This window comes from Pan troglodytes, chromosome 14 (genome assembly GCF_028858775.2).
Source record: "Pan troglodytes isolate AG18354 chromosome 14, NHGRI_mPanTro3-v2.0_pri, whole genome shotgun sequence".
NCBI classification, from domain to species: Eukaryota; Metazoa; Chordata; class Mammalia; order Primates; family Hominidae; genus Pan; species Pan troglodytes.
Genome location: NC_072412.2, coordinates 18873518 through 18886932, shown reverse-complemented (window position 1 = coordinate 18886932; position 13415 = coordinate 18873518). Strand labels below are relative to the sequence as shown.

Here is a 13415-nt window from a genome sequence, read left to right as displayed (position 1 = left end):
GCAAGCTCTGCCTCCCGGGTTCATGCCATTCTCCTGCCTCAGCCTCCCAAGTAGCTGGGACCACAGGCGCCTGCCACCATGCCTGGCTAATTTTTGTATTTTTAGTAGAGACAGGGTTTCACTGTGTTAGCCAGGATGGTCTCGATCTCCTGACTTTGTGATCCACCCGCCTCGGCCTCCCAAAGTGCTGGGATTAGAGGCGTGAGCCACTGCGCCCGGCCAGAAAATATGTAATCTTAAAAATGGATCCATTCCTACTCCTCTGCTTTTTACTTTTTCGGAGAGGGGTCACAATTTTTCGGTTCTTTTGTTATGTCACTCTTAAAATATTATTGAAACATTAATGCAGTCTTTATGACAAAATTCCCATGGGTACATTGTCATCCTAATAGATCCAGAAAGTATTAAGTGTATGTCTTTTCTAGCTTTTGTCTGGTGATACTAAACATTATTGTGTCTTATTCTTGCTGCTACAAGTGGTTCTGGGGACTAGGAGTGACAGTGTTGCCTGAGAGCTTCTTGGAAATGAAGTGTCTCCCACACAGGACACAGAGTCCTGCAAGTCAAAAAGTCCGTTTTAACTGTGAAGATTAGGTCCTGTGTACTAATGAAGACGTTTCTTTCTAGGATTTGTGTGCACTTGGTTTGAGATGCACTGATGTATTCTGTAGTTTTGAGAAATTATACCTTTTCAAAGTATCTGACACCTCATGCAGCACAAAAATGTGACAGCTGTTTTGCATACTGTACCCAGCTCTAGAAAGTTAAATCTCAGGCTTTGGTTCTCAGGCCTAGACCAGCAGCATCGCCATCTGGGAGCTTCAGAATGCACATTCTCAAGCCACACCCTCAGTCTATGCAACAGAAATTTTGAGGATGGAAACTAGAGAATAATTTTCTAGTCTATGGAGATTTTATTAAAATTAAACTTTCAAATTGCTGTATTATGTAGGTATCTGAAAATCCAAAGAACGAATCTCATATATGGGTAAGGAAATATATGGGAAAGGAAAAAAAATTGTGTACATAAGCTGTCTGTGGCATAGATCAAGCCTGTGGCATTCTGTGGCCTTCAGAGAGAGAAGGGGAGAGAGATTCTATAAGCTTATCAGGTAGATTTGTCATTGGAACTTTAGGATTTTAAAATTTTGGTTAAAATATGTGAATACTGTTACTTCAGTTAAAGTAACTCCTTTTATAGATTTTGCTTTCTAACAAAGTCAGTGAAAAGTAACCGAGGTTCACTCCAGAAACATGTAAAGAAAGTAAAATTATTAAAAGGCCAAATATTTAATTCTTGTGACATTGAATCTGCTTTTATTATAAAGAGTTAAGAAATTGCCATTTCCATGACAGTTTCCTCCATCAACAATCTTAATATTGAAGCTTGAATTTAGGTCTGCTGGTCAGTGATTCTAGTCTAGCAAATTACTTTAGGACTGAAAGCTCTTGTTTCTTTAGAAAAATATACTATGGAGATTAGATCCTGTTTACTAGTGAAGACTCTTGTCTCTTTTCCAGGTCAAAACATTTTGTGGGAAATATCCTGTTCGTGACCTAGGAGAAACAAGACAGAAAACAAATCTTACTTCATTTATGAATTTCTTACTCCATACAAGCAGTTTATGGATGTCTGGGCAATCATAGCACTTGCCATTTAAAAACATGCTACAGGGGCACATTTTCTGTGGTTAAAAATGATCTCCAGAATAAGTGTAAACTGCAGTTTTCCTTTGCATCGAGGGTTTTGGCTTTTTATTTGTAAATTAAATCAAGATGTTACCCACTCCTTGGTGTGGTGGTCTTGCTGGTTCGTGTTGGGAAGTAGTATGGCAGCAACGCACAAATTCAGAATAGCCAAGAAATCCCTCCTTTTCAACGCTCTGTGCCTGGGAACCATTAGAGGGGTTTTAAAAACCATCCCTCATAGCCCACAATTTTGGGTCAACTCTCAAAATTGGGAATAAGAAAACTGGCATTGTTGGGAGAAAAATCGTTCTTACTGAAGCATGAACTGGCTCAGGCAAGCAAATAGCGGGAGTCGGCACAGGAAGGTGTGCTGCGGGGATGCGTGGTGGCGTCACCTTCAAAACTAAAGTGGTGCCAGGCGGACAGATGAGTCCTTGATCTTGTTTCCTGATCTTGTTTCCATTTGACTGAATTCTGAACCTTCATTGTCTTCACAGTCTTGCCACTTTCCTAGTGAGGCTTTTCCGAACCTGGAAGGAGACGTCTAGAAATCCCAGCTTTGCTGTGTAAGGACCATTAGCTGCAAGTCAGTGGAAGTCTATAGAAAGCAGTGTGAATTCCATAGTGGTCTTGACTTAGCAAGGATTTGGGATAAGTCTAAAACTTCAGACTTAAAGCTTTGAAACATGTTAACTGCATGAAATAGTAAACATTTCGAACTTCTTTAGCCTTTGTCATTTTGTGACCCAGGTTTTTCATAGTCTATGTCTCCTGCTTTTCCTTGTTTTGCTAATCATCCTCCTTGAGCTCCACTGTTTTCATTCTGGGCATCCAATCCAGCCTTTCATGGTGTGTGCTTCATCAGGCCCCTGGTTCACATGCTGAGTGCCTTATAAGCCTGGCCAGCACTAGTATATTCTCATTAACAGTCAGCTTCGTTTGGGAGGGTGCTTCACTTTCAAAGCTACCCAGTATAATGCATACAATGCAGTACAAGCGGAACTCACTCAGAAGTAGCACCTGAGCTTCAAATAGACTCTCCTGATCATTCTACTGAGTAAGATTCTCCACATTTAAGAATCAATACAGGATTTACTTGCGAGGATAGTGTATAAAAATGGAATAGTTTTTCTATTTCTGGACTGAAACCAAACTCCTCATATCTAATTGTAGTTATTCAACATTATCAGAATCCCTATTTATTTTGGCAGAACAGACAAAAGGACGTGGAATGTACTTTCTGCTACAGCCATTACAGCCAACTAGATTTGAGTGCTGCCGCTGGTAAGTTAATTGAATAGCCAAGTTATGTTGTCCTTACCCAAGTAGACAGTGGAAAGGAATAATGGCAGAGGCCATGATGCGAGTCTGGCCACAGCCATGCATCCCATCTGTGGTGATCTTAGTCCTGAGATCACCTATGTCCTAGGCCACGAACTGAATCATGTACTAGTACCATATCTGACTTCGTAGCTTTCCAGGGGAAAAGACTAGGAGATCCGGACATGACTAGGCCTGTGTCCTCAGTCACATAAGCTGTGCTGCGTACACTTGAACTGCACTACACAAGGTTGCCCTGGGCCTTGACCTGTACTTCTTCTAAACGTTATAATAAACCTTTTGGTAAGGTACTGCCTGAGAACTGCTTTGTTTTCCAGAGGGATCATTGCTCAGGCTTTTTCCCCCGGATAATTTGAACTATTTGACGATTCCTATTTGGTTTGTATCTGAGAGAGAGAGCCCTGCCTTGCTGATAAACAGCAGGTCACCTTCTCATGTGTTCCTCTGAGGCTGTTCATTCACATCTGTAGTTGGACTCCTCCTACTGTCTTCTTTACTGCTCCTGACCTGCACTGCTGCTAACTCAAATCCTCCCTTTTCCCCCAGAAAGCTATGAAATCAGATATACTACATGAATCAATTTAGTTGAAAAAGTCCAATCTTGGCCCTCATTTAGCTAGAAAACCACAAATATCTACTGTCTTTTAAAGTTTTGAGACTTGAGATATAAAAGGAAACAGACCAACATCATAGTGTTTTATTGACAAAACCATAGGAAAAGGCAGTTTTAGGATGTAAAGTAAAAATGGTTCTCTGAAATATCTACACAAACGTGAATTCTGAAAAGTTTTCATTAAAATCGTATTTCATACAATTATAAACTAATGAGGAACAAAACAATTTTCAACTTCTCCATAACCCAGACTGAGCTTGATTTATGCTTGCCATACAGAAGCAGGAACTCTTCCCAGAGAGGGTGGTGGCTCCCACACAGCTGACAGCCAGGCTTGGCTGTTACCTAAGCCCCATCTTCCCAGTCGGTGTTCAAAACAAGGGCACAAGGTCTGGCTTTTCAAAAAAAAAAAAAAACAACCATATAGATTCCAAGAAACTTTTTTTTTTTTTTGGAGACAAGGTCTCATTCTGTCACCCAGGCTGGAGTGCAGTGGCCTTTCACGGCTCACTGCAGCCTTGACCTCCCTGGCTCAAGCAATCCTTTCACCTCAGCCTCCTGAGTATCTGGGACTACAGGCTTGTTCCACCCCATGTTACCCAGGCTGGTCTTGAACTCCTGGACTTAAGCAATCCTCCAACCTCAGCCTCCAAAGCGCTGGGATTATAGGTGTGAGCCACCACGCTCTGCTAAAAGTTCACATTTAATACTCTCTTTTAGGTCTCATAGTGTACTGGTTTACATTCTTACTACATCTTAGATTCTCTTGTTACCCTTTGAAAAGATGATAAGTGACTACAGCACATTTACAAAGTGACTGCCATCTCCACCTTTTGTGCTTGGGGAATGTGTGGCAACTGTCTACTAGAAAAAGATCAGGCCTCCCAACCCTTTGAAGGGCAGCAAACCCACACTTTATTTGGTGCTTGGGTAACTTGAATATAACATGGCTCCCTTGCTGTAAGCAAATGTTTTAGAGCTGAATTTTTCCTTTTTTTTTTTTTTTTTAAGCACAGAAGTTCACCAGGGCTAGTAGAAAATTTCAAGTTAAGAAAATAACTCTTGCTGGGTGCAGTGGCTCATGCCTGTAATCCAAGCACTTTGGGAGGCCGAGGCGGGCGAATCACCTGAGGTCAGGAGTTCAAGACCAGCCTGACCAACATGGATAAACCCCATCTCTACTAAAAATACAAAATTAGCTGGGTGCCGTGGCGGGTGCCTGTAATCCCAGCTACTGAGGAGGCTGAGGCAGGAGAATCACTTGAACCCAGGAGGCAGAGCTTGCAGTGAGCCGAGATCGCACCATTGCACTCCAGCCTGGGCAACAAGAGCGAAACTCCGTCTCCAGAAAAAAGAAAGTGAAGTCTTTAATTTTCTTAAATAATCCTCATATGTACTATCCACATTGTGGAAAAACTGAAATACGCAGTCTGGACACTGCACTGAGATTCCGGCATACTGGCACAGACACAGCTATGTCGCATCTTACAGACTACAACAGACAACAGGCTTAACTGCAAGAGGTTTACAGACAAAACTTTACATAGATGTGCTAGAAGAATTCCAAACTGCTGTCAAAGAGAGTATAGGAATCGGTCTGAAGAGAACTCCGCCCAGTCCCTTCTGTTTGGTCACTGCAGCTGCACTCTGTATGCACCTATTAGCAACTTAACCTGTTGAAAGAAAAGAACGCAGGTGTCAGTACAGATCCAGATTTCCCCTTTCTTACAAGAAAAAACCCACAAATGGCCAAGATTTGCTTCTATTATTTGGCAATATTTTCAAGTTGCTTATCAATTTACATTGTTAGATCATTGCCATTTTAATTCAAGAAATAATTCCAAGTGCTTACAATTTTATATTACTGTTTTATTAGAGAGACTATTTTGTCCAGCTTCCTTTCATACAAGAGAGGTTAGGGACCGGCCTAAAGACATACATTTGGCAATTCCATACCAAGGCCTAGATCATGATTCAGATGGCTCCATCCTCTAGAGAGGCATCTTTCTCAGCTGCAACCTAGTCCTTTTCCTGCCGCATTATTATGTCTAACACATTGTAAACTGAGAGAGGGTGCACCTAGCATCACTACCCTAGGGAGTGCCTGTCTCTAGGACAGGTACACCAGGATTCTTGGAATTTTTTTTCTAATGTTGATAAAGTAATCTGGAGCAACAACTTGAGTAGTGACACTAAATGTGAAGAAAGGACTGTCACCTTGGCAGAGGGTGCTTCTGTCAACCTTATGAAGAGTTTATTGGGACCTGCAACAGGGCTGAATGAGTAAACAAAATGACTGTCCTACAATGGAAAGAGAAAAAAAAAAGTCAGTGTTTTCAAACTTACACCAGAAGCCCTTAAAACACCAATGATGTAAAAGAATCATAAATAAGTTTAATTTTTTATTTCATAAGTCAAGATGTTGTGGAGGAGGCCAAGGCGGACAATCGCTTGAGCCCAGAAGTTTGAGACCAGCCTGGCCAACGTGGTGAAACCCCATCTCTACAAAAAATACAAAAAATTAGCCGGATGTGGTGGCATGCATTTTTAGTCCCAGGTAGTTAGGAGGCTAAGGTGGGAGGATTGCTTGTGCCTGGGAAGTCAAGACTCCAGTGAGCTGTAATCCACGCCACTGCACTCCAGCCTGGACAACATAGCGAGACCCTGTCTTCAAAAAAAAAAAAGTGATTTATTTTTCCCTTGATTTATTAAAAATATACAAATGACAGAATCAATCTGGGAAATTGGATTAGAATGCCCCCAGCAATATACAGTACAAGTGTTAAAATGTCTGTATCTAGCAAATTTTGCTTAATTCAGTCCAAGGAAATAATTCTAACAGTGGCAAAATAATTATGTACAAAGAATCTTTGAGATCATTAAGTATTTATATTCAGAACAATGCTGGCCCTAAGACAGTATGGTGAGCACAATTTAAGGCAAAAAATAAGCAGGAAAAATTCCTACTGACAAAACTTAGGATAATTTTACTTTATGGGTATTGCCTCATTCCCAACCACTATTACTGGATCGTTTTCTGAATGCTTATATTTTATTAAGACACAGAAATTTAAAATTAAGTCATCTGTGCTTTTGATTAGAAGAATGTACTTTTCAGTAGTGAAATACAGAGTATCTTACCAGAAAAACAGGAAGCTGAAATTTATCATTCAGAACTACAGCTTGTACACTACACGGTCCACAGAGCCGAGCAATAACTTCTTTACCCAAAAAGTTTGCATGGAAGATAAACAGCAGGATGCCAGAGCCTGAAAATGGGAGATGTGTGTGAATTACTTCAAATGCAACCTTCAGTCCCCAGAGGAACACTCAACACCAGATGGAAGCGGGCCCCTGAGCTAGGCCTGGTCAGACAGGCATCACCCACTCTGCCTGGAGGCTGAGAGGAGGCTGGCCCTCTCAAAGCTTGTGTCACCTGGCATTTTTCAATCACAGAACTCTTTTTACCTTTTGCCCAAGTAATCTCTACTGACAGTTCCTGGAAAAGACTTACGTATGATTTTCTACACTGAAGTTATTTAACTGGTATTTAAACACTGCTGCTGAATGTGCACATGTCCCAGGGACATTCCTGTGGTGGGCATCTTTGGGTATGGGTCTGAGTGGTTTTCCATTTTCTTCCACATACCCTTTTGCCCCTTCCAATTTTTCTGATTAATACATAACCAAAAATTGGCCAGGCATGGTGGCTCATGTCTGTAATCCCAGCACTTTGGGAGGCAGAGGCAGGTAGATCATTTGAGGCCAGGAGTTCAAGATCAGCCTGGCCAATATGGTGAAACCCCCATCTCTACTAAGAACACAAAATTTAGCTGAGTATCATGGTGGGCACCTGTAATTCCAGCTACTCGGGAGGTTGAGGCAGGAGAATTGCTTGAACCCGGGAGGCGGAGGTTGCAGTGAGCCGAGATCGCACCACTGCACTCCAGCCTGGGGAACAGTGTGAGACTCCTCAAAAAAAAAAAAAAAGTTGGTGGATGCAGACATTGTACACATGCTGAGAAAACTGCAGGCCCAGCAGTTGTAGGTGTCAGTGGGGGCTCAGGTTCACCAGGGCCAGCTCAGGGCATCGTTCTCTGGTACTCATACCTGGCAATGCAGATGGTCCACCCGAATAATCAAAACTATAAATTACTGAACACGCACGGTGGCTCACGCCTGTAATCCCAGCACTTTGGGAGGCTGAGGCAGGCGGATCACTTGAAGCCAGAAGGCAGAGGTTGCAGTGAGCCAAGATCATGCCATGCACTGCAGCCTGGGTGACACAGGGAGACTCCATCTCAAAACAACAACAACAACCTGGTAAGTTCTCTCAACACTAAGATATTACAAACGGCTCTTTCAGGGGCAGGGCTATATGTTCTTAAATACATTTTCCAGGAATGAATACAAACCATTTACAAAATGGGGAACAGGGGTTTCTAAGCAAAAAAAGCCAGAGCCCGGTTTCCTCCCCTCGGCAGACTGCACTGCCTCCACGTCTGCCTGGCACCATGTGTAGAGAGGGCCAGCCGCAGCCCTGCCTGGAGAGGGTCTGTCGAGCAGAGGCTAGAGAGGAAAGTGGCTTCTCCATCTCTTTCCACTCAGCTTTACTATGGAGCAAGACTATTTTTTTCTTTTTCAAAGGGCAAAGACTATTACCAACAACAAAATTCAGGGAAAAAACATTCTAGGCTTAGAATCTTGACGCTGAATTTTAATAAAACTCATTGAGAACTAGTATGATTATTAAGACCTAACTTCCATGCTCTATATGGGTGTTAAAACAGGGATGGGGTGTCAGCTGGATGTCTCTTCCACCAGAGTGGCTCTACTGTTAACCGGTCTGCAGAATTATTACACGTAATGGAATTTCCTTAAAGTTTTGTTCCAAGAAAGGATTCTGTCTAAAAATCTGTTAATATAGTGTCACACTTCACATAGAAAAGTGTGAAGGGAGGCATCGGCTTACCTTCTGGTATGTTCTGTGGGGGTTTGTAATTGAAATCTGTTGAAAAATCTGGACCCTCACAGAGTCGATGACATGCGATTGGAAAAACTGGTTCTAGCAGAGCAAGGCGAGCTTCAAAGTAATCCTTTATTGTCTCTTCTGCTACTCTTGAAAGTCTAAGAAAAAAAAATAGTACGTGTTAACATTAATGTAGAAAAGAACCACAAGCCTGTCGAATACCAATGAGGGCTTCCCAGGCCAACCTTCCAAACAAAGACCTGCAGCTCTGCCTGCCTCCGCTTTCCAGCTCTACTTCCACCCAGCACCTGACACCCGTGTGTCTGTCTTGTTGTCCATCTCAGTGGAATTGAAGTTCTAAGAGGGCAAGTCTCTTCCCTCCACTGCCATTTCCATCTCCCCAGCCTTTAGAACAGTGCCTGGCACAAAGTCTATGCTTAATACATAGTTGTCTAATGAATCAGTGGAAAATCAGAAAGGGGAACCCCTCAGTACTGGGCAAATCAGGAAAGTGGGTCACTGTACTTGCTGGATCTATGCAAACACCCCGTGTGACCAGAGGAGTTGGGACTGCAGCCATCAGCAGCACTGAGTTCAACAGGCGCGGTCCCAGAGGCCCACCCGAGACCTGCTACATAAACACCGCCTTGAGTTCGCTACTGTCTGATATATGCGAGTTTCTGATATGTGTTGCCAAAAGAGTTCTTAAGTGATAGAAATACTAAACTGTGTTATAAGTATGAACCTGCAATAAAATAAAATATGATTGAGAATTTATTTGAAAAAGAATGAACTTGAATAAACTAGTAAATCTTGACAACCAACAACAGAATATTACTCAGTGCTAAACAGAAATGCACTATCAAGACATGGAAGGAATCTCGAATGCCTGTTGCTAAATGAAAGAGGCCAACCTGCAAAGACCAAATAATGTGTGATTCCACCTGTTCTGGAAAGGGCAAAATATGAAGGAATTAAATTACTGGTGGTTGTCAGGGGCTGGGGGAGGGAGGGATGAAGAGGTGGAAAACACAGGCTTTTTAAGGCAGTGAAACTATTCTGTATGACACTGTGATGAGGGATGGATGTCATTATGTATTTGTCCAAATTCATAGAATGCGTAACACTACGAGTGAGCCCTAATGTCAATGCTGCGCTCCAGGGGATTATGCCATGTCCCTGTAGGTTCCCCAGCTGTATGTCCCACTGTGGGTGACTGGGATCTCGACAGTCGGGGAGGATGGCAGTGGGGAGGCTTGGAAATCTGTACCTTCCGCTCAACTTTGCTGTGCTTAAAAGTGTTGCAAAAAATAAAGTCTATTAAAAAGAAAGACAAATGTTTAAAGTTTCTTTCTTTTTTTGGTGGTGGGGGGCGGAAACAGAGTGTTGTTCTGTCGCCCAGGCTGGAGTGCAGTGGTGTGATCTCAGGTCACTGCAACCTCCGCCTCCCGGGTTCAAGCGATTCTCCTGCCTCAGCATCCTGAGTAGCTGGGGTTACAGGTACCCACCACCACGCCCGGCTAATTTTTGTATTTTTAGTAGAGCCAGGGTTTCACCATGTTGGCCAGGATGGTCTCAAACTCCTGACCTTAAGTGATCCACCCGCCTCGGCCTCCCAAAGTACTAGGATTACAAGCGTGAGCCACTGCGCCTGGCCAAGTTTAAATGTTTTTAAGAAAACCTTTGCTAACCAAATTAAGAGCATACTTAATATTTAAGGAAAATACTCCCAGATAGGCCAGTGTTAAGTCTGAAATTTTCTGAGAGTTAAATAACTTGCAGAAAAATAATTCATATGCCATTTATTAAATCTGTGATCTACTGGAAACAAAACCATCAGGACTTGTGCTGGATGTTTTTCTGAGCAGTTACACACAGGCCACTCCAATTATAATATGTTTACATAAACAGATGTATGATATAGGACTTAACTATGGCACAGTCGCTTCTCACTTACGTCTCTAAATGGTTCTTCAGCAAGTCGTACACAAGCACATTGTTAGACTGCTTCGCAAAGTGCAGGGCACTATTCTGGTGCTTTGACAAAATATTGCAGTCAGCTCCACATTCAATTACGAGTCGTACGATGTCTGAATTTCCTCTTTTACAGGCCTACGTCAGGTAAAAAGGAGTAACAATTACTTAGCTGTAAACTGTGGCATGGGTGCTGGTCCCTTCTCCATACATGCCTGGGGGTTCTGTGAAGAGAGGGCACAGGCCAGGGAAGAAGGATAGAGAACTTTTGGGGCCCGTCAGGCCACAGCGTTAGGAGTCACACAGCATTGCTTAAATGCCAAGTGGGGAGTATCTTTGACTCAGGGGCCAACATAAAAATCTGTGTGCTACATTCAGTTAATATCTTCACTGAGTTTTCAGGAAATGGGCAACTTCAAAAAGGATGCTTCAGTCCCAAGACAGAACAGACACCAGGCCTTGCTAAGCAGTCCCCTGCTGCTGCCCTCTGTCCATGCCACGCTGTCCCCCATGAGCCAGCCCCTCAGCGAGGCACAGAGATACGTAAGCCTGGCCTTCACTGTAGACAGCTTTGTCTCAGGAATCTCAAAAACACCTCTCAGGACCACAAAACACCCTCGAAACGTCCCCAGCTGCTGCTTTAAAGGAGACAACCCAAGCACAGATCCGAATCTGAACCTGCAAATGTACGATGGAGCTGTGGCACAGCTGACAGACTGTCTCCTTGTCTCTGTCACTTATTAGCCACGTGACTTCAGATAAGTCCCTTAATTCTTCTGAGTGGCACGTTTCCATTTGCGAAAAGAGGATAAGGGTGCCTGTGCCTCCCTACCCTGTGAGGCAGATGCTGGGGCAGCAGCGTCACTTTGCAGAGCAGCCTCCAGGAGCAGTGGCACTCCCGCAGCCCTAGGAGGAGCCGCCACACCACCCCGACAACGGTGTCATCCAGTGCTTCTGGCAGGGGGAACTCTGCCATCAGGGGAGCCTGGGCAATGCCTGAGACCTTTCTGGTTGTTACCCTGGGCATCCAGTGCAGAGGTTAGGGACGCCGTCCAGGACAGGCTCGGGACAGAGCGAGTGGCCCACATTACAGCCACGGGGAGGGTGAGAGGCCCTTCTGGGACCAACAGAGCCTGCAGTGACAGGCGAGGGCAGTCCCTCTGCACCTGCCCACTCTGGTAAGGACCAATGTTACACACTTTCTCCTCAGATAAAAAGGCTTTTAATTTCTGAAAATCACTATGTTTACATCTTCTCATTCTAAAACTCAAACTTCAACATGCTAAATCCTGAAAGCAATTAAAATACAGCTTTTCAGGAACAAACACTTAAATAAACCTCATGGCAGATAAAGGCAGTCTACTGAATTCAGACCCAGTAAAATAAATAAGTGCTACATGTCCACTCAGGGAAGAAACGCCACGCCCTCCCCAACCCACTTCCAGAGCCATCTCCCCTCTGCACCCCACTCCCCAGCTCAAAACATGTACCTCAGCAAGGCACACGGCCCTGAGGTGCTGACCTGGGGCACTCCCGCCTGCCTTCTGCCTGCTGTGTGGGGGAGGTGCTGCCAGCCCGTGGACCACTTCCTCCTCCTCCTCTGCTTCTCCCCACGCAGGCTCTTTCCATCTATGGCCCTTTTCTCCTTTCCAATTCCCCATGGATGACCCCACTCTCAACCTATGGCTACGGTCACTGTTGCAGAGCTGGACAGCAACAAACCTGAATCTCCAGCCCACACCTCTCTCCTGAGCCTAGATGCCCCTGTGAAATGTACAGAGGTGACATCTACACGACCCAACGCCCAACTCCCCCAGCTCTGCCAGCTGTGCCCCAACTTAGGAAATGGGATGCCCAGGTGTCACCTCCAGTTACCAAGCTCTTACCAAGTGGGCACCTCACTCACTCCATCCCTCCTGCCACTCCTGAAGTACAGACTTCTGTTATTTCACATAATCTGGAGACCCTCCTGACAAGTTTGCAAACTATCTTCTTCTCAATCTATGCCCCTTCTGTACTAAGCAGCATTAAAATACACAAATGAAAACCCTCTAATCCGATTCTACCCTTCTTCAGCTTCAACCTTGCTGTGGCTCCCCAGTGCCCTCAGGACGAACTCCCTAAGGCTTGGCATGAGGGGGCTTCTGTGCCCACCCACCTCTCTCATGCTCTAAATGCACCTGCGTGGCTGCAGTTCAGGGTACACCTGGTCATCTGTCACCAAGATGATGCTTGCAGAGGCCACCTCTGCTCCACACAAGACAACCACAGAAACAAATGAAGGGAAACAAAGACAAACCTCAGGCTCCCAAACAAAATGAACATTTCCATGAACCAAAAGGAAAGTGCTTGAGGCCAGGAGTTCAAGACAAGCCTGGGCAACACAGTGAGACCTTGTCTCTAATAAGAAAAAAAATGGCTGGGTGTGGTGGCTCGCACCTGTAGTCCCAGCTACTCGGGTGGCTGAGGGAGGCACTTGAGCTCTGGAAGCCAAGGCATCAGTGAGTCATGATGGTGCCACTGCACTCCAGCCCGGGCGACAGAAGGAGACTGTTTATGGGCCTCGTGCAGCAGGAGGACAAGGGACAGGTGGTCCAGGCCATCAGAAGAGGGTTCACAGTGAGACTTGATGCCAGGTGCCCTGCAGACCCAGGGCCTGGCTGTGCTCTTTTGCTTACTGGGGACAGCGGCTGGAATGGGCGCTGTGGGCAGGCCCCTGCTTGGCTCAATGGCTTACATGGAGCCAAGCATCCCAGGAAGGAAAGAGGACAGGTCCCCACAGGGAGCTGAGCCGGCCACCACTGGCTGGGTGTCTGGACCTGCTATATC

At 44.7% G+C, this 13415-nt stretch overlaps 2 protein-coding genes across 10 annotated transcripts in view; one reads left to right on the top strand and one right to left on the bottom strand.

The window, feature by feature from the left end:
- The window catches only part of PSPC1 (paraspeckle component 1), a 109391-nt gene extending 103446 nt beyond the window's left edge, over positions 1-5945 (top strand). For 3 of the 8 annotated variants that reach the window (XR_008538647.2, XR_008538642.2, XR_010150605.1), the window contains one exon: positions 1522-1786. The gene's annotated coding sequence lies outside the window, so the exon portion shown is untranslated. Of the gene's footprint in view, positions 1-1521 lie in introns of all 8 variants that reach the window. The other 5 variants (XR_008538650.2, XR_008538643.2, XR_008538646.2 and 2 more) reach the window with 4 other exon arrangements.
- The window catches only part of MPHOSPH8 (M-phase phosphoprotein 8), a 67308-nt gene continuing 57605 nt past the window's right edge, over positions 3713-13415 (bottom strand). Inside the window, exons 11-15 of one of the 2 annotated variants that reach the window (XM_009426674.5) lie at positions 10570-10724; positions 8616-8770; positions 6785-6912; positions 5861-5944; positions 3713-5316 (exon numbers count right to left, since the gene is read on the bottom strand). In XM_009426674.5, the coding sequence (XP_009424949.1) occupies positions 5275-5316; positions 5861-5944; positions 6785-6912; positions 8616-8770; positions 10570-10724 (564 nt within the window). In that variant the 3' untranslated portion in view covers positions 3713-5274. Of the gene's footprint in view, positions 5317-5731; positions 5945-6784; positions 6913-8615; positions 8771-10569; positions 10725-13415 lie in introns of those variants that run through there. The other variant, XM_054664833.2, reaches the window with a different exon arrangement.